The sequence below is a fragment of the Antechinus flavipes genome, chromosome 1, assembly GCF_016432865.1.
Source record: "Antechinus flavipes isolate AdamAnt ecotype Samford, QLD, Australia chromosome 1, AdamAnt_v2, whole genome shotgun sequence".
Lineage (NCBI taxonomy): Eukaryota > Metazoa > Chordata > Mammalia > Dasyuromorphia > Dasyuridae > Antechinus > Antechinus flavipes.
In genome coordinates, this window is record NC_067398.1 from 716618610 (window position 1) to 716637957 (window position 19348).

The 19348-nt window shown below is 60.6% G+C and overlaps 1 protein-coding gene across 1 annotated transcript; it reads left to right on the top strand.

The window, feature by feature from the left end:
- The first annotated feature begins 1020 nt into the window (after positions 1-1020).
- DRG1 (developmentally regulated GTP binding protein 1) lies at positions 1021-11747 on the top strand. Its single transcript, XM_051973162.1, has 9 exons — positions 1021-1212; positions 1919-2042; positions 2402-2577; positions 5926-5995; positions 6766-6935; positions 8920-9050; positions 10634-10801; positions 10890-11012; positions 11489-11747. The coding sequence occupies exons 1-9, from the start codon at positions 1171-1173 to the stop codon at positions 11586-11588; spliced, it is 1104 nt and encodes a 367-aa protein (XP_051829122.1). The 5' UTR covers positions 1021-1170; the 3' UTR covers positions 11589-11747.
- Positions 11748-19348: the final 7601 nt, after the last annotated feature.

Below are 19348 nucleotides of genomic sequence, written 5' to 3' on the forward strand. Positions count from 1 at the left end.
TCCCTCTATTTTTGTCCGCCTGCATTTTGGATTTCCTTCCCAGGCTAATTGTCCACTATTTCAGAGTCCGATTCTTTTTGTACAGCAAAATAACGGTTTGGACATGTCTACTTATATTGTGTTTAATTTATACTTTAATATATTTAACATGTATGGGTCAACCTGTCATGTGGGGGAGGGCGAGGGGGGAAGGAGGGGAAATTGGAACAAAAGGTTTGGCGATTGTCAATGCTGTAAAATTACGCATGTGGATATCTTGTAAATAAAAAGCTATAATAAAAAAAATAAAAATTTAGCCATCAGCTCTCAGGAGCCCGAAGGAACCGGTTCCGGCACATTCTGTGTGGTTTGGGACTTGGAAGACATTGATTCCATTCAAAATAGCCCCGCAGTGATGGGGAACCGCCACAGGGACACTCAGAAAAGGTTTCCGGTGGGAAATGGCAGCCGAGCCAAGGAGAGAAGGGGCCCTGAGAACGGCAGAAGCACGAAAGCGAGAGCCGGCCGCTTCGGCAGAAGAGCAGTGTGCGAGGAAGAAGGAGGACAGGTTAACCGGAGTGAGCGCGCGTTCGCAAATGCGTGATCGGGCTATGCGTGGATAGCTCTGCACCAGTGCGCATGCCCAGTGTGTATGTGCTGTGTACGTGTGCGTTATAACACGTGTATTATGGGGGGGTTGTTGTGTATGTGTACGTGTGCCAACATGTATGTACGTGCGCGCGTGTACGTGCAACGTGTGTTGCAGTGGGACAGACGTGTGCACACGTGTATACACAAACGTATTTGTATATGCGTGTGTGTAGATACGTGTGTTTGTGGGTTGAGGGGGACCGACGATCTCTAGGACCCAGCGGCTGCTCAAGGGCAGTTTACGAGGAAGGGGGCGGGAGCGGAGGAGTAGGGGGCGTGGCTTATTCCTTCCCTCCTTCGCTCTTTCCCAGCAGCCCTAGGTCTTCTTCCTTTCTCGCGAGGCTTGCCCGGGGCTCTGACTGCGCCTGCGTTTGCTGCTGCGCCTGCGCAGAGTAGCGTGCAGTCTCGAGGCCTGTGCTCGCTCGGGCCCTAGGTAGCAGCGGCGGCGGCAGAAGCTGCAGCAGGCGAAGCCGGGAGACCGGACCGGGCAGGGCAGGGCAGGGCAGGGCAAGGCAGGGCAGGACCGAGAGCGGCGGCACCATGAGCGGCACCTTAGCCAAGATCGCCGAGATCGAAGCCGAGGTAATAGATGAAGAGGCTCGCCTTCTCCGGCGGGGGCGGGGCGGAGGGAAACTGAGGCAGGGGCCGGAGGGGGCGAGTCGGGCCGGGGCCGCCCCCGGGAGGAGGGCGCCGAGAACCCGCTGTCGCTTCCGGGTCCCGGAGCCCCAGGATCCCAGGGTGTCGGGATTCCGGAGCCTGGGCGCTGGGTCTCCTCCCTGACGAGGCTTTTGATCCCCAAGTTCTCCCCCCGTTTGGGGCGCAGGGGAAGCACGTGCACCGGTGGGAGGCCCACAGGCGGGAGTTTGGTAGCGACCCCGAGAGCAGCTGGGAGGGGTGAGAGTGACCCGAGAGCAGTGAGATGGGAGGGATGACAGGCACCCCTTTAGCAGCTGGGGGAGGGGAGACAGTGACCCCGGGGCCGCCCTGGTCTTCCCTGGCCCCCGTGACAGGTGTCCCTGCAGCCTCCCCGGGGAGTCCCCCTGACAAGTCCCACGCAAAGCCCCTCGAGTGCGCTCTGCCTTCCCTTCCCTGCGAGGGAGTGTCCCGGGCCGTGCGTGTCTGACCCGTGTCCAGGGCCTGAAGGACTGTCACGTGGCGGGCGCCGTGGGGAGACTGGGCTCCCTGTGCAGGTCCCAGGGCCCCCTTCGCCCCCAGGCCGGCACCCCCCCCCCCCTTCCGGCGCTGCCGTCCTGCCCTGGGAAGGCTGAGCCGCGATCTCTCCCGGCAGATGGCTCGGACTCAGAAGAACAAGGCCACGGCGCACCACCTGGGGCTCCTGAAGGCGCGGCTGGCCAAGCTGCGGCGGGAGCTCATCACCCCCAAGGGCGGAGGGGGCAGCGGCCCGGGAGAAGGTCGGTGGGGCCCCGGGAGGGGGCGGGGACTGGGCGGTGACGGGTACGCTGACCACACGGGGAGATGGCAGCGGCAGGACGCCTTGCAGGGGTGCCCCGGGAGTGGGGCGCACTTTTTTGACCTTTGAAAGGGGTCTTTGTGCTCAAAAAATGTATCCGTTAGAATTTGGTGGCAGGGAAACAGCTGTGGCCGAGGTGCCTCTGTCCTTAGAGAAGGTGCTGGGGGATGAGGTGAGGGAAAGTGCGACTTGAACTCGCTTCCCGTCCGGCCCGTTTGGGTGTCCGGCAGCCGGAGGCCCTTCCTTCCTTCCCGGCCATCGCTAACCCATCGCCTGCCTTTGGTTCTTGCCCGACTTCAGGGTTCGACGTGGCCAAGACTGGCGACGCCCGCATTGGGTTTGTGGGGTTTCCGTCCGTGGGGAAGTCGACGCTGCTCAGTAACTTGGCCGGGGTGTACTCTGAAGTGGCCGCCTACGAGTTCACCACTCTGACCACCGTGCCCGGAGTCATCAGGTACAAGGGTGCCAAGATCCAGGTGAGCCGGCGAGCCGCGGCGAGAAGCCCGGGGTCCAGGCTCGCTTGTGCCCGGCCCTCAGCCCCTCGGAGCCCTGTGCCCGTCTGAGAGTAATCGGCTGCCTCCCAGGACTGATCGCGGGGAGGGAAGCAGTGCTGACGGGGCGGCAGGTAGCTAGCAGGCCTCTGGCCAGGCTCGGGTCAAGGGGCAGAGCAGAGACATGGGAAGGGAGCTGCTCCCACAAGGCCCTGGGGCGGGGGAGGTCCCTGAGGCGGCCATCCCTGCCAGTGGGAGCGGGGCAGAGGCAGAATGGGGCCCTAGTGACACCTGGAACTTGTCCATTTGGGGCCGCGTTCAGTTCAGGTGTGCCAGGCTTCGGAGAGCCAGGCCCCGTGCCCTTGGGGAGCTTGCCTTCTGCCCAGATGCACCCAGCTAAGGCCCGCAGCGATTTGGGGAGGAGGAGGGCAGCCAGGACGGGGAAGGCTCCCATGGAAGTCGTGCTTTGCCGGGGAGTTTTTGGATTGGCCGGCAGGCGTGTGAGGTACCTTGTAGGAGGGGATGAACTGATGGGCTGCGCTCGCCCTTCAGGGGCCCTCGGGAAGGATTGGCCCTCAAGGCTGATCCTTTAAGGCTTCCAAGAGGCATCAGGAAGGCTGGACCTAGAGGGCCTGGAACGACCCATGGAGGGGGCTGAAAGTAGGCCCCAGGTATGGGGTGGGCAATGTTGTATGATCAGCCTGGAGCCAGGAAGAGAACGGCTTTAAACGGTAAACCACAGAACCTGCATTTGGTCCTAAATTAGGGGCTGGGGAGCCCCTGAGCTTAGGGAGGCCCGAGGCAGCTTTGTGGAGCTGGCTTGGAAGGGCAAAGGAATGACTGCCGGAAGACCAGTAAAGGCTCCGGAGGCTGGGAGAGAAGCATTTTGAAGGATCCATTGACTGTGGCTGGGAGAGGTGGAAGTTATGGGGGGAGCAACTCAGGAACTAGCCCCTGACAGGTGTGGGGAGCCCGCGGAGAGGAGGAGTTCTGGTGGGCCCACGTGCAGCGTAAGAGGGGGCCGAGGGTACGGCTCATCCTGGCCCGTTAGGAAGTTTGCCAAGAGATGACACCAGATCGTGGGGCTCTAACTGTAGCTTGGAGACTTGGCCACCTCCCCTGCCCTGCCGCCCCGGGGCCTCTTTTTGCTGAGGTCAGCATGGGACCGAACGAGGCGGTTGAATTGAGTCCAGTCTAGATCTGGAAAAAGCTGAGCGTGAGCTTTCCCTGGCATCTCGTTGGCTGCTGGGCTCTAAAGGCGGGTCTGCTGCTAAGGCAGACAGGCCCTTTTCCTCAGGCCAGCTCAGGTGCCCTCAAGGCAGAGAATGAAGGGAAAAACTTGGCCCAGCCTGCCCACCCCCATGGGCTGCCCAGACCGTTTGGTGATGGCGGCAAATGCCCGTGTCCTCTTGTACCTGGTGCCCATGGGCACCTTAGTAGTAGTGAAAGCTAGCGCAGGAGCACTGTAGCTGCAGAGGGTCAGGGGGCCACCAGTAATCCTTAGGGGGTACTTGCCTTCTCAAGGGATGGGAGGAGAAAGTTTGAACTTTTTTTTTCCCAAGACAGTTGGGTTCCAGTGACTTGCCCAGGGTCACACAGCCAGGCAGTGTTAATTGTCTGAGGTCAGGTTTGAACTCGGGTCCTCCTGACTTCAGGGCTGGCGCTCTACCCACTGCGCCACTAGCTGCCCCAACCTTTTTTTAAGAATGTTAAATGTTTTACTTGTAATTGGGAAATCTTTAGCAAAATAAGTCAGAGTAGTTTAAGGAAAAGAAATAACGCTCTGAGCCTGAGGGCTGAAGGCGCTTTCTGAGCCTCCCCCAACCCTGGCAGAAGGGCGTTGCCAGCTTCACCCCATCTCACAGTAACAGAGATGAGCCTCCAGGGTCTGTGGCTTGGACAGGTCCCCGGGGCTCAGGAGGAACAGCTGCGGGCTCTGGCTCCCCTCTGTCCGAATCTAGTCCTGGCCTCTGGACCTCTTAGGGCGGTGAGGTGCCAACAGGCTGGGAGCCAGGTGCTTCTCCTGCAGCTGCTGGAGGTTTTTTTTTTTTTTTGGGGGGGGGGGACAGGTCTGTGAGTGGTGAGTAAGCCTCACATCCATTCCAAAAGGCAGAGGCAGCGAGTCACCCTGAAAGTGCCAGGGCACAGCGGGAGGTGCCAGGGCACAGTGGGAGGTGCTAGGGCACAGCAGAAGGTGCCAGGGCACAGTGGGAGGAGCTGGGGCACAGTAGGAGCAGGTGGGCCTCAGTGGGAGGAGCCGATACACAATGGGAGTATATAACAGGAGGTGCCAGGACACAGTGGGAGGAGTTGGGGCACAGTGGGAGGAGCTGATACACAATGGGAGTGTACAACAGGAGGTGCCAGGACACAGTGGGAGGAGTTGGGGCACAGTGGGAGGAGCTGGGGCACAGTAGGAGTAGTTGGGGCTCAGTGGGAGGAGCCGATGCACAATGGGAGTGTACAACAGGAGGTGCCAGGGCACAGTGGGAGGTGCTAGGGCACAGCAGAAGGTGCTGGGACACAGTGGGAGGAGCTGGGGCACAGTAGGAGTAGGTGGGGCTCAGTGGGAGGAGCCGATACACAATGGGAGTATATAACAGGAGGTGCCAGGACACAGTGGGAGGAGTTGGGGCACAGTGGGAGGAGCTGGGGCACAATGGGAGTGTACAACAGGAGGTGCCAGGACACAGTGGGAGGAGTTGGGGCACAGTAGGAGTAGTTGGGGCTCAGTGGGAGGAGCCAATGCACAATGGGAGTGTACAACAGGAGGTGCTGGGGCACAGTGGGAGGTACTGCACAGGGTTGAGCTTGCTGCTGGCTCCCAGCCTTCCTGACTTAGTTCAGCATCATTCTCTGAGGCCTCTTCTGCATCCCCTCCCCCCAAATCAGTCGGGTGTGAGTGTGTATGAGCAGTTCTCAGAGAAGAATCTGCCCCGTTTTTTACCTGTGGTTTTTCAGTGATATTTTTGGCCCATTATTTGCTTCTAGAAAAAACGTTCCACAGACCCCTCACGGTGGGTCCTCCTGATGCTCACAGAGGGAAGGACACGTGGGTGCTCTTGTGCTGGGTGTGAGGTGCTGCCCCCCCCCCCCGTTGTCCCTTAGCTTCGCTCGCGTGTCTCACTGCGTGCTGCCTGGCGCGTGCTCCTGCCGTTGCTCTGCTTCAGCTCAGCCGTTGGCAGCTCCGGGCACGCGCCTTGTTTCCAGCTTTTGGATCTCAGAAGTAGCCCTGCAAAGGGACCCCACCCCCGCCCCCCGAAGTCGTAGGACTCTCTTGTCCGCCGTTCCCTCCGTCCGTTCATTTGCTTTTCCCTTCTCCTCCTGCGGCAGCTCCTGGATCTCCCCGGGATCATCGAAGGTGCCAAAGACGGGAAGGGGAGAGGCCGGCAGGTCATCGCAGGTAGGTGCCAGGACGGCCCAGAGGTTTGTTTGGGTTTGGCTCGTCCTTGGGTCAGAAGATGGGGCCGGTGTGGAGGAAGAGCGGCTTCCTGTGGTCAAGTGACCCGGGTGCCATCAGCCGGCACTGGGCTCGGGGCGGGTTCTTCCCCCTGGAGGCTCCCTCTTGTCCCACAGCCATGAGCACGTGGCAGAGCTGAGCCCAGGCCCTCGGGTGCCTCGTTCGGGACACATGTCCTGGCCAGCCCGGCGTCGCTGACTCCTTGGTCTCTGTGCCCTTCCAGGCGTCACCCACACATAGGGGGCAGCCCTTGGACTGGCTCAGAGCCCCCCGTGGTGTCATGAGGTTCTTCTGGGCCCTTTTTTTTTACTCTGTAGCTTCTAGAGGAGCACAGGACTCAGCCTGGGCCGCTCGTGGGACCCCTCCAGGGAGAGCTGGGGGGGGGGGTAGGGAGGGGCTCTTGTAGGGTTCCACGAGGTGGGCAGGGAAGCCCTCCAAGCTCCCGCTGTTTGTTAGAGCCCTGGGCATCAGCTGGGCCCTGGGCCCTATCCCGGAGAGACCCCTTCCCAAAGGACATGGGGGGTCCCGGCCAGGCCTGTGGGGTCCTGGTGTGAACCCAGGGGATGTGCAGCCAGCACGGCTCGGGAGGGGCCGAGGTCAGTCACTGCCCCCCTTCTCCTTGTTGACCTTGGGGGGTGGGGTGCCTGGGCCCCTGTCCGTGGTCCTGGACCCGCAGGGTCGGGCTAACCCCGGGCTCCCCTCACGCCCTTTAGTGGCCCGAACCTGCAACCTGATTCTGATCGTCCTGGACGTGCTAAAGCCTCTGGGCCATAAGAAGATCATCGAGAACGAGCTCGAAGGCTTTGGGATCCGCTTAAACAGCAAGCCCCCCAACATTGGCTTTAAGAAGAAGGACAAAGGGGGCATCAACCTCACAGCCACGGTGAGTCTCCGGGCCGGGCCCTTGTCGTGTGGCCAGCCCTGGCTTCCCCTGCCCGCGGCTCCCTGCGCTGACTGCCGGGCACAAGCTCCGCTCTGAGCCCCCGGGGCAGTCGGTGGGTTGGGTCTCTCTCCCTGGTGCCTGACGCACAGTAGGTGTTCGGTGCTTTTGCATCAAAGTCACCACGGTTCGGGTCTGGCGAGGGGGCATCCTCTGCCCGGCCCCTGCCCGTCTGACGGGGCCCTTTCAGCACAGGTTGGCATGTTGCCTTGGCAAAGCCATAAGTTACAGTAAACACCAGACCAGGGACTTGCTGGCGTGGGGCCCTGGGCTCAGTCCTGGGTGTGAGGGGAAGTGGGGAGCCCATAAATAAGGCTCAGGCCCCCCTCCCCACTCTAGGGGTGCCCCAAGAGTGACAGCCCGAGCTGGGTTTGGGGGGGCCCTCAGACCCCAGACAGTGCCCTAGGAGGCCCGAGGTTGGGGCAGGCAGTTGGGGCTGGCTGGATCTGAGGGGGTTTTGTGGGAGCTGGTGCTGCGGGCTGGGGGGACCGGCAGTCTGGTCCTGGGCACTTGCGGATCCCAGGGGGCTTGTCTTGGTTTTCGCATCCCATTAATTTCCAGATTGATCCTTCCCTTAGAGGAGGAATTGGCAGCTGTGGGGGAGGGTCCCCAGGGAATGGGGGAGGGGGACCCTGTGTGTGTGTGTGTGTGCACAGTTCTGCTCCCTTCGCTCATAGCCCCCATGGATCTTCATCGTCACTGTTTCTTCCGGTTCTCCGCCCCCTCCCCTCCCCAGGCTTGTGCCCCACTTGTTTAGCCGTTCCCCGGGAGACGAGCACCCCCTTTGGGCCAGTTCTTGGCTGCCCCCAGCGTGGTTTTTGGCAGGCTGGTGGGGGGAGGGTGCACGCTTCTCCCTGCCTTGGCGTCGCTGCCGGGTGGGGATCTCTGGGTCCGGGGGCTCTCCCGCGTGGGGGCCCATGGAGGGCCTGGCTGCCTGCGCGCTTGTGTCCAGAGTTCGGCCAGCACAGACTCAGCCCCGTGCCGAGAGCCGCGCCCTGCCCACTGTTGGCACTGGCCCTTCCCTCGTCCTAGAGGTTCTCGTGGTCGGTCCCAGACTATGAGGCTCTGGGGAGTCCGTTGGCTCCTTGGCCCTGGAGCCGCCTCTTGGTCTTCCGTGTTCATACCGACTCCCTCCTTCCTGGCTCTCGGCTCGGATCCGAGGTCGTGGGTGCGGAGCCTTTTCCTCGCTGACGCTGTCCCTGAATCCCGCTGTTCTGATCTTGTTCCTGCGACAGCTCTCCCAGCGGCTGCAGCCCGAGAACGGGTTTTCTCCTCTGGGATGTTTTCCACCCTTGGCTCGATCAAGAATCCCGCCCCAGCCCCGGCGGTGAAAGGCTCTGTTGCCCATTTTTTCTCATTTCTAAACGACGCGACCCTTTCTTCTCACGCCTGATTTTGTGGCGGAGTCTTTTACAGCTTCTTAAAGAATTCCCTCTGTGGATGCACATATATTTCCTGGAGTGGGAAACTTAAAACGCAGCCCGTGCCGTGGCCCATTGCTATTTTTTAGAAGGTTTAATGATTTCATTTTTCACCAGCTAATTTGCTTTTTTTTCTCCTATAAAAACAAAAACACAAAGCCCCGAGTGCTGCTGGGAATTTTTTGGCGCATGCGGGAAGGCAATTAATTTTTTTTTAATTAACAAATCCTTATTTTCTCTCTCTCCCACCTTCTTTTCTCTGCTGAAAAAAAAAGGAAAAACCAAGCCCTTGGAACCAGCGTGCTCAGTCCCATGAAACCATATTTGTTCCCATATTTGTCACAAAAAATGCAGCTCTTTTGTGACAGGAGCTGGACCTGAGCTTTCAGCTGAGAGCCCGGCTTTGTGGGAACAGGACCCAGGGGTGGGGGCGGGGAGGAGGGAGGGAGAGTCCCTGGAGGCGGGAGGGCCAGGCTCAGCCTCTGCTCCATCTCCGCTTTATTCAGTGCCCTCAGAGCGAGCTCGATGCCGAGACGGTGAAGAGCATCCTGGCGGAATACAAAATCCACAACGCCGACGTGACCTTGCGCAGTGACGCCACCGCGGACGACCTCATTGACGTGGTGGAGGGCAACAGGTACCGGCTGGGGGGCTCAGGTCCTTTAGAAAAGAGCTGGAAGCTGCTTTCGGATTGGGGGAGGGTTCTGTAGTGGAAGCCCCTTTGCAAGGTTTTTATCCCCATTGTGGGCACAGAATCCAGGGGTGGCAGCTTGTGCCGAGTTTAGAAGGCGGCTCTGGGGCTGACCGGCCGAGTCCCGACCAGGTGGGAGCCGGGGCGAGCTGGAGGGAGCCGGGGGCCTGCTGCCTCTCAGAGGAGCTTCTGGGGCGCCGGCCTCTGCTGCTCACTTAGGACACCCGGCTTTGCCTTCTGTGCAGCCATTTGTTCAGCCCAGAGCGAGCTGGATCTCCCTGACCTCCGGCCTCTGGGCCTGTGAGCCGCAGCCCTCCCGTGCCCCTGTGCCTTCTTTTCTCCACCCCTCCCCCTTCTCCCAGGCCCACTCTCAGGTCACCATTAGCTGGGCTCCTGCGGCTGCTCTCTGGCTCGTGGGGGGGAGGGGGGGGGGCAAATGGAAGCTGACGGGGCAGAGGACAGGACCCAGCCCAGGGTCTCCCTGGCTTTTCTGGCTCTTCCCACCCCTGACTGTGCTTTCCAGACACTGTCCGTGGCCACAGCCATGTTTCGTGCTCTTTGCATCGATCTTGTGAACCAGCCGTAAGACCTTTACGTCTAGAGCACTCGGGCCCGGGGCTCCGGTTCCTCAAGGTCCAAAATGGTCTCGTCGAGGGGGAGCATTGGGCCGCGTCTGGTAGAACAGGACGTGGTTGGGGCAAGGCCCAGGCGGTCTGGAGGACATCTGGCCTTTAGTGCCCTCGTGCCAGCAGGGCCGGGAGCCAGAACAGCCAGCGGTTCCATGGGTCCCCTAGAGAGAGGCGGGTCCCCGGGGATTCCAGCCCTGTTGGGCCCCATCTGGAACAGCTGAGTGACCCCATTTTAGAACAGGTCCTCAGGGAGGCCCCAGCACAGGCAGGGGCCGTTCAGTCCGGACGTCAGGACGGGTTCTTCAGGGGAATGAGAGGCTTGGCGAGGAAGGAGCTTCAGGCTCGGCCCGGGGGACATGGAGGCAGTTGGGCCTAGCGTTGGGGAGATGTTGTGAGGCCGCTCTGGGAGGGTCACTGGAGGTCTTTAAGCAGAGTAAGGTTAGGGATGTTGCAGGAGGGACTGGGGACTGAGTGTCCTAGGGTCCCCCCGGCGCTTGGAGCCTGAGATTCTCCATCAGGGTCGGGGGTCCCTCACCAAGGGGATCTCTGGCTCAGTCCTCGTCCTCTCCCCCCAGCACCTGACCACAGGTCCCCCTAGCCTAGGACAGACGCCCTTTGTGCTCCAAGTCTGGGGGCGTCCCCGTGGGGGCTCCAGGACCAGGGCGACGTGCTCGGGGCTCCTCAGAGTGAGAGGCCGCAGTCACCACTCTGGGCAGTCCCGGGGCCCACTTGGCGAAGGCCATGAGCCCACTGGAGGCCAGGCCTCCCCTGGCCCACCATGTCCCCTTGGCTGGTTTGGCTCCAACCAGCCTTGGAAGAAGGCCCTTGGGCAGCCCCTCTGCACGTCTTGTGCGCCTACTGTGTGCCAGGCCCTGATGTTCCGTTGCCTCCCCGCCTCAGGGTCTACATCCCCTGCATCTACGTGCTGAACAAGATCGACCAGATCTCCATCGAGGAGCTCGACATCATCTACAAGGTGCCCCACTGCGTGCCCATCTCTGCCCACCATCGCTGGAACTTCGACGACCTGCTCGAGCGCATCTGGGACTACCTGCGGCTCGTGAGAATGTGAGTCTCCCCGGGTGGGCGGGGCCGCCGGAGCGGGGGGAGCCCCGAGGGCCCGGGGCACCCGGCTCACGGCCCTCCCGTGTCCTAGCTACACCAAGCCCAAGGGGCAGCTGCCGGACTACACCTCCCCCGTGGTGCTGCCCGACTCCCGGACCACCGTGGAGGACTTCTGCATGAAGATCCACAAGAACCTCATCAAAGAGTTCAAGTAGTGAGTCCTGGGCGTGGGGGGTGGATGGTGGACCGGGCCTCGGGTCCTGGAGGACAGCAGAGAGCGGCCCCTGGCTGGGCAGGGACACTGCGCGGGTGCCCGCAGACATGGGAGGGCCGGGGGAAGGGGAGGAGACCCTCATCCCTCCTCCGTCCTCTTGGCTTCCCGAGTGTGGGCAGAGGGAGAGGGTGCACGAGCCCACCTTCCTCACCTGTGCCACGGACACCTTGGCCCTGAAGGCTGCGCCACCCATGGCATGACCTTCCCGAGGCCCCATCACCACGGGTGCCCGTAGCTTGTAGATCTGGGCCCAGAGGAGCTCCCTGGGCCCTCTCCCCCCCGGGCCGCCTTTCCACAAACGGGTCTCTCAGGCTTCCGTCCATCATCAGTGCACCCTGCAGGGGGGATGGTGTCCCCTTCTGGGCCTGGGGGGCGGGGGGAACCTTCCTCTGCTGACCCTCTGCTCTCTCCCCCAGCGCCCTGGTCTGGGGTCTGTCTGTGAAGCACAACCCCCAGAAAGTGGGGAAGGACCACACGCTAGAAGATGAGGATGTCATTCAGATCGTCAAGAAGTGAGGGGGTCGCCGCCCCCGAGCAGAGCCTTGTGCCCCCTCCCCCCGCCCGGGGCCGTCCTGGGCCCCAGCTGCTGCCGAGCAGGGCCCCCCTTCCTCCCCACCGTCACCCGCTGTATATTGAACTACATAAAGAGCCCAGCTGGCTGGCAGGCTGCCGGGAGATGCCGTTGTGTCTGTGTGGGCGGCCTCGGGGGTTCTGGGCTGGGGCACGTGGGAGCTGGGGGTAGAAGTGGGGGCTCGGAACAGCCTGCAGGGGGCACCCGGCCAGGAGCGGAAGCCAGACCTTGGCTGGGGCGGGCATGACTGGTGGCTGCCCCCCTCCCCCGGTCAGTTCTTGTCCAGTTTGGCCCAGGCGCTGTGGAGAGCTGGGACTGAGCTTGCTGACTGGTGGCCAAGGAGGGGAGGGCATCGAGCCGCCTGGCACCCCTGAGCTCTCGCAGGAGCCCTTGGTCATGGGTTCAGGGCAGGCAGCCTGACGGGCCACAGGCCACGAGAACCTGCCTGATTTTTTCCTCTGTCCCTTTTTGCTTTTTTCCGGGCGAGCGTTGGTTTGTTTTTCTCTGGGACAAGCCTCCCCTCACTGTGAGCCCTCAGCCTCCCGGCGGCTCCCAGGGTCAGCAGCAGCGCTAATGTGGTGGTCGACCCCGCGCCTGGAGTGAGGGGCCTGGAGGCCAAAGGCTTGCGTCAGCAGCCCTGTTCCCAAAAGGCCGTCGGGAGGAAGTAGCCTAGGTGTCGTGCTCTGCCACCGTGGGGCATCTGGGCAGGTGGAGACTTCTGTGAGCAGGTGGGCACTAGGAAGAAGAGCCAGCCTGGGCAGCTCGCCTCTCGGGGGTCCGAGGACCTGAATGAGGTGATGCCTTTCTTAGCCCACTGGGGTGACCGCTGCCTCCCAAGCCAAACCCTTGGTCTGGGTATTACCTGCCGTGGAACATGATTGGTCCAGATCAAGGATGGGCTCAGAGGGAATCATGGGATTCTGGGAGAACCTTGGGGATGGTCCAGAGCCCTTGGCTGGATCAGGGACAGGTCATGTGACAGCGAGGTTCTTCCACTTTATGGTTGTTGAGACCTTTTTTCATAGGGATCCTAGGAGGGGGGAAGGGCATAAAGTGTGTAAGGGGGGGCCTGGTTGTGGTAAATGCTTTAGAGAGGTTGGGGGTAGTAGGGATGGATGGGAGCAGGAAGGACCAAGAGAAAAGGTCGCCTTAAAGGGAAGAGCCAGGATCAAATGAAGCCAGATTAAAAGGTGTGGGAAGCAGTGACCCCAGGCCCGGAGGGAGAAGAAGTCAGTGCTGGGAGAGCACCCAGGGCTCTGAGCATGCTTCGGGGGCCCCGAGGGTGCCCTGGGGTCCCGGCCAGATTAGAGCTCCCTCCTTGAGGGTGTGCTGTGGTTGGCCGGACCCCCTCAGTGTCCTGCCCAGGCCGCGGGGCTCTCGGGCCTGGCGTGGGGACCGGGGAATCTCTGTTGCCCTCGCTCTGTGACATTTCCCGAGTCTTTAGGCCACTTGGTGGATGTAAATGTCTGCTGCACTCCTCCCCATCGGACTTGGGTTACCCAGTGTTAGTCTCCAGAATTGGCGCTATCCCATAATTCACGGCAGAATGCTGCTGCGGTTGTTCTGTTGTGTCCAACTCTGACCCCACTGGGGATTTCTCAGGAAAGCGGAGCTTCTCCAGCTCATTTTCCAGATGAGGAAACTGAGGCACACAGGGTGACGGGACTCACCCAGGTTCACACAACTAATAAGTGAGACTGGGTTTGAATTCAGGTCTTGGCTGCGAGTCCAGCACTCCACCCGCTGCACCGCCTGGCTATGAAGGGGTTGGCGGCCGGGGACGGCTGATCCCCGCCCAGTTCCGCCTGTTCTTTTGTTCCTCCTCCACTTCTCTACGGTGGCCGTCCAGACCAGGTTCCCAGCCCCACGCAGCCGACCACCCCAAGGACACGTCTGAGCCCTTCCGGGGGGTGTCCCATGGGCCTGGAGGCCGACACTATGGTCCCAACTGTGGCCGAGACCACGGGGACGAGCTCACCGTCCAGGATGGCGGCAGGCTCTCGATGAGCGTCCATCTTGCTGGATCTTCCTCAGTCACGTAATGAGCAAACACTGACCTGGTCTTCCCGTGCCAGGAGATGGCCGTGGGCTGCGGTTTTCTCAGTGAACAGCAGGATGGTCTGGTCTTCCCTCGTCGACCATGTGACTGCATGGGTCATAGAAGCTCGACCCAGACCCGCCTGAGCCCTTCTGGGTTTCCTGAGGAGACTGATGTGTCTCAAAACCATTTCCCAGAAAGGACCGAACACACCCTGGGGCATTCTGCGCTTCGGGCCCTGAGGGGCCCTCGTCTTGGGGCTCACTTTTGGAGACCTTTGCGTCGGTCCCTGCAGCCCAAACTTTGTGTGTGTGGTCTGGCCCACGAGGCCTTCCTAGCCTCATCCGCTCAATTACCTTTCATCCCCTGCGGACCAGGTTTGGGAGTTCAGATGTTTTAGGTCACATCGGAAGGCCGGCAGATGCTCCATTTTCATCTAAAATGGCCTTTGGAAAACCAGATAAACCTCATGCCAAGATTTCCACGGGTTCCTTCTCTCTCCATGGCAACTTTGTGAAGCGCCATGGCCGTGATCTTGTGCTTCTCTCAGTGATGAGACTCTCCAGATGAGACTCGGTTCAATCCTTTTTTTGCTAAAACAGTGGCAGGCCGGTTACCTCGTTCTCAGGGTGCCAGGGGCCGGTTGGTGAATCCCGGAGCTGGACGCTCGGCTCATCTCTCAAACAGGAGTGATGACATTTGGCTCCTTTTCCTTGGAGGGTCGTTGTGGAGAATGAGCTGGGAGACGTTAAAGTGTCATTATTTAAAAGGAAACGAGGAAGGCAGAGCAGCAAGAGGCTGGTTAGACCCAGAGGAGAGGGAGCCGGGAGCCAGGGTAGTCCGGTGTGTGCAGGTGTCGGCAGCCACGCTGACGGCTCAGGGCTCTCCCTAAGTGTGAGCGGGCTGATTCATCTTAAGCCCCAGACAAGGCCCAACTCCCCAAGTCATTGGACTGGTTGCTTTTTCTATTAGAGAAGGAGCGCTGCTTTGGATGCGTTGGTTTTTCTGTTAGAGTAAGATTATGGCTTTGAATGGGTTGGTTTTTCTTCACTTTTTCTCTTAGGAGAGAAGGCTCCTTGTAGGGAAGGAGCTGGATGTGCATGAAAACAACAGGACTTTTTTTTTTTTTTTTAAAAAAACAATGAAATTCAAAACCAGCCGAGGAGCCGAGGCCTAGAGACGAGTGCCAGGAAAGCTTAATTCCCCGGACAAATTCTCACATTTAGGACACCAACGATGTAGTGTTGAAAGGCGATCTAAAATCCGCCCTCCCGGCCCCGCTGCCCCGTGGAGAGGGAGATCTCTGCGGGGTCATTGCTATTTTCCAGGTTGCCATGACGCCTTATCGGGGACTTCCCGGCTAATGGGTCGCCGAGCTTTCCTTGGCCACACTGACTCGGGCAGTAGATGTGTCTTTCCCTGGGATCAGACACACCCAAAGTCTCTCCAGCTTGGGAGGTCGAGGCAGACGGGCCAGCCCTCTGTTGGCAGAGCCTCCAGGGAGTTAGGAGGGGACATTGGCCCTTAGAAGGAAGGTAGAAGTAGGGAAGACTCCAAGGGAAGCAGCATCTGTTTGGCAAATGCTGAGAAGTCGTCCTCTCCTTGTCCCCAGCCCCGAAGGGGCACGAGGAACCCTCGCGTTAAGGGGTTCTGGTCCCGTCTCCCCAGCCAGGGAGCAGCAGCCGGGCCCCGGAACCCACTTCTCGGTCTGGCTCCTTGGGACCGCCTCGTTCTGCCTTCCACGTGTGAGTCTTGGGGGGCGTCCGGCTGCCGCGGACTATCTGGGTGACCCTGGACAAGCCACAGCCTCCGAGATGAGAAGGCCGGAGTCGGTGGTCCCGAAGCTCCCTTCCCAATGGAAACTCCATCATTCCTGTCCTTCCTGAGCAAGGGACCCTTGGATTGGCTCGTGGATAATGGATCTCCAGGAGCTCTGGGCCACCAATGTTCTCAAACCATAATTCATTGGAAATGGAGGCAGTGGGGAAGTTCCGAGCTCCCTGCCACAAGGGGAGCAGCAGGAGGGCTAATCCTCACGGGCTGGCCTCATCACCGTTGCCAGGGAGACAACAGGTCCGAGGGAGCAGGCTGGAGAGGCCTGCCCTCCCCTCCCCCTGCCTGTGCCCTCTCCTCCCCCCTGCCCTCCCCTCCCCCTGCCTGTGCCCTCTCCTCCCCTCCCCCTGCCTGTGCCCTCTCCTCCCCTCCCCCTGCCTGTGCCCTCTCCTCCCCTCCCCCTGCCTCTGCCCCTCCCCCCAGGCCCTGGAGAGCTGAGATCTGGCCCTTGGAGGAGAAGCCGGACGGACTTGGCTGGTCCTGCTCGGGCCTCGCTCAGTGAGGATTCACTAAAGGCTCCCTGGAGTGACCTGAGGCCTGGGTGGGGGTGGGGGGCAGGGGCTCTGTCTCCTGCCTGCTGGGGACTGGGCCGGGAGGGCCCTCGAAGGGGAGGCAAAGCGGGCTCCTGCTCTCCTTGGGGGGCTCACCTGCAAAATGGGAGCACTCCTCGGCCCCAGGGGCTGTGAGGAGCTCCCTCCGTGAGCCTTAGCGCCATCTGCATCCGGCAGCTGGGACAGTGACCCACATATGTAACATCCATGTAATAGAGCGATCCAGTTAACAAAGAAGGCTCTTGCCTCGCTCACAGACGGTCAGCAGGCCCAGAAATGTCCGCGGAGGCGCGAGCCACACCCGGGCACTCCGGGTTCAAATCCCGCCGGGGAGGCGAGCCCGGACCACGGGGCTCCAAACCACCCCGTCTATCCGGGTTCCCCTCACGGGCCTGTCCCTGCAAAGCCGCCCCCGGGAGCCCCGGTTCTCAGGAGCTCGGAAGGCCCGCGCCAATTGGGCGGCTGGCCTCCTTCCCGGTGCCGGCTGAGGGTGGGGGAAGAGGGCTCGAGGATGTCCCTCCGGACGCCCCCAATGTTGGCTGTGCCCCCTGTGGGCTCGGGGCCGGGCTAAGGGAGGGTTCTGTGCTCCCCAGGGCGGAGGGGAAGGAAGCGCCGTAGTGAGTTATCAGTGTCAGAATGAACTTCACAGACATCCCATCCTCCCAACAACCCTGAGGCGGTGCCCCCCGGGCCGGGGAAATCCGCTGGGGAGGGGGAGTGGGGAAGATCTGAGGCGGGCTGACGGGCAGGAGTCCGGGGCTGCCTCGGTAACTGGACGAGTCTAATGGGATGTGTCTCAGGTACCTAAGATCTGTAAGAAGCACACAGCAGGCGCCATATAAATGCTTATTCCCTCCTCCCAGTGACGGGGGCAGGAAACGGGACAGAGGTGACAAGACTCCCTTTGGAGGGAATCCGCGGAGATTGGATCGTCCCAAGGCGGAGCCTCGAAGACTTATCATTAATCCCCCCGGGGAGGCCTCAGGCCACACCCCCAGCCTCGGGGCCCCTCCGAGACCGGCCGCCAGCTGGGCTGCCCAGCTTTGGGGTATCCGGGCTTGGCCGAGGGGCTGCTCTTCTCAAAAGGAAAAACGCTCGAAGCTCCCCTGGGGGGGGGCGTCTGCACAGGAGCCCCCCAGCTTCGGGGCCCAGCAAGGAATATTCGGCCCTGCCCGGGAACACCCCGTGCCTAGAAACACTCTTGGCGCGGCCCTTCCTTGGGGACGGGAAAGCCGTGCCAGGGGCCATGGCAGCCCAGCCTCCGCCCTCCCCCCTCCCCTTTCCTCTCCCCCTCCCGCACATCACAGATGTGCCGAACAAAGCCTTCGGTCCTTCAAAGGGGACGGAGAGGCTGCCGGGAAAGCTCCCCCCGGTCGGAGGGCTGCTGCGTTGGATCTCGCGCTAATTCTTGGCGCGAACGCGCGGGCTACGGAAGGTCGGGCGGCCGGGGAGCGCGCCAGGCTTTGTGCCCCGCTCCCCTCCTGCCTGGCAGTGGCCAGGGGGCGGGGAGGCAGTAAAAGATGCCGGGGGCGGCGCGGGCTCGAACCCGGGGCTGATCCGCGGCTGAATGAGGAGGGGCGCAGAGCCCCCCCTTCTGGCGCCACATCGGCAGCCTTTGTGTAGAAAGACCACCCGCGGGCCCCGAGAGCAGCTGCCGGGCCCGGTGGGGGACCCACCGCCGAGTGACGTACAGGCCGCGGCCCACTTCCTGCCTGAGCCCCGAGACCCCGCGGGGGAGGGGGAGGGAAGGGGGAGAGGGCGGGAGAGGGCAGGGGAGCCCCCCCTTAGAGATGCTTCCGAGAAAGCTGCCTCCCTCCCGCGGCCTCGGGCTCCCGGGGAGCGACGTCCCAAAGGCCAGAGGCTCTGGGAACCTCCCCCCGCCCCACCCCCATTTCCTTGCCTCTCCCAGCCGGCCGGAAGCTCACCTGCCCGGCCCCCAGCCCGGCCTGGAAGCTCAGTCTCTGCAGGGAACATTGATTAGTGGCGATGCGGGAGGCATGTTCCTGAGCAGGGCGGGAAGGCCGGGGGCCGCCCTGGCTCCCAATGAGCTCAGGCTAAGGGAAGGCGGCCAGGCAGGAGGCCCAAACAGGAGAAAAACCGGGAAAGCGGAGGGGGCTGGGGAAAGCTTCCTGGAGAAAGGGGGGGGGGTGTTAGGGGGCGCTGCCCAAAAGGGGAACGTCCCCGGCCCTTAAGGTCAAGCAGGGCTTCGGATGTGCTCCTGGAGGTGAGGAGGGAGGCCCTTGTGGGGATGACGGAGGCCGGGCTTCAGGAAGAGAGATGATGACACCTTAGTGAGATCAGCCTCAGTGGGGAGGACTCTGCCTGGGACAGACCCACCAGCAGGCCACGGCCACAGCCCCAGCGCGAGGCCACCTGGGGAGGGGGTTAATGCAAGAGCCTTCAGGGCCTTGGGGCCGACTGTGTATGGCGGGAGGGACGAGGGAGAGCAAGGAGCCGAAGATGGCAGCCGGGTAGTGAGCCTCGGCACCTAGAGCAGAGATTGAGGAAAACTGAGGAAAACAAAACTTTTTTTTGAAGATACAATTACATGTAAAAGCAGTTTTGTAGTCGGTTTAAAACAATTTTTGAGTTTCAAATTCTCTCACCAAAAAGGCCAGCAATTCCTTATAGATGATACTCGTGCGGTCGTGCAAAATATTTCTATTTTAGTTGTGTTGTGAAAGACGACTGAAAAAAAAGTTTTTAAACAGTAGCCTTTTATTTTCAAAATATATGTAAAAAGTTTCCAGCATCTCCCTGGCAAAATCTTGTGTTCCAGTTTTTTCTCCCTTCTACCCCTGCCCCTGGACGACAAATAATCCGATTTCTCTTAAACGTGTGTAATTCTTCTAAATATATGTCCACATTTATGCTGCACGAGAAAATCAGATCAAAAAGGAAAAAATGAGAGAAAAACCCACAAACAACTACAACAAAGAGATGAAAATTTAAAAAAAAAAAAGAGATGAAAATACCATGTTGGCAGAGCATGATTAGTATTTTAGTGTGTCTTTGACTAAGCTGTTTTTTCCATGATTTTCTTGCGTCACTTATTTTTCCTACAATTTCCCCCTCGTTTGATTTTAAATATTCTTTTTGAGCTCTTCCAGGAATTTTGGGGGGTGTTTGAGATCAATTTGCATTTTACTTTTTGCTGAGATAATTGGGGTTAAGTGACTTGCCCAGGGTCACACAGCTAGGAAGTGTTAAGTGTCCAAGGCCATTCTGGTCCTTCTGAACTCAGGGCTGGGGCTCCATCCATTGTGCTATCTAGCTGCCCACA

Coding starts and splice junctions, on each gene's coding strand:
- DRG1 (XM_051973162.1), top strand. CDS start 1,171: ATGAGCGGCACCTTAGCCAAGATCGCCGAGATCGAAGCCGAG. Junction 2,578..5,925: donor ACAAGGGTGCCAAGATCCAG/GTGAGCCGGCGA, acceptor CTCCTGCGGCAG/CTCCTGGATCTCCCCGGGAT. Junction 9,051..10,633: donor GACGTGGTGGAGGGCAACAG/GTACCGGCTGGG, acceptor TCCCCGCCTCAG/GGTCTACATCCCCTGCATCT.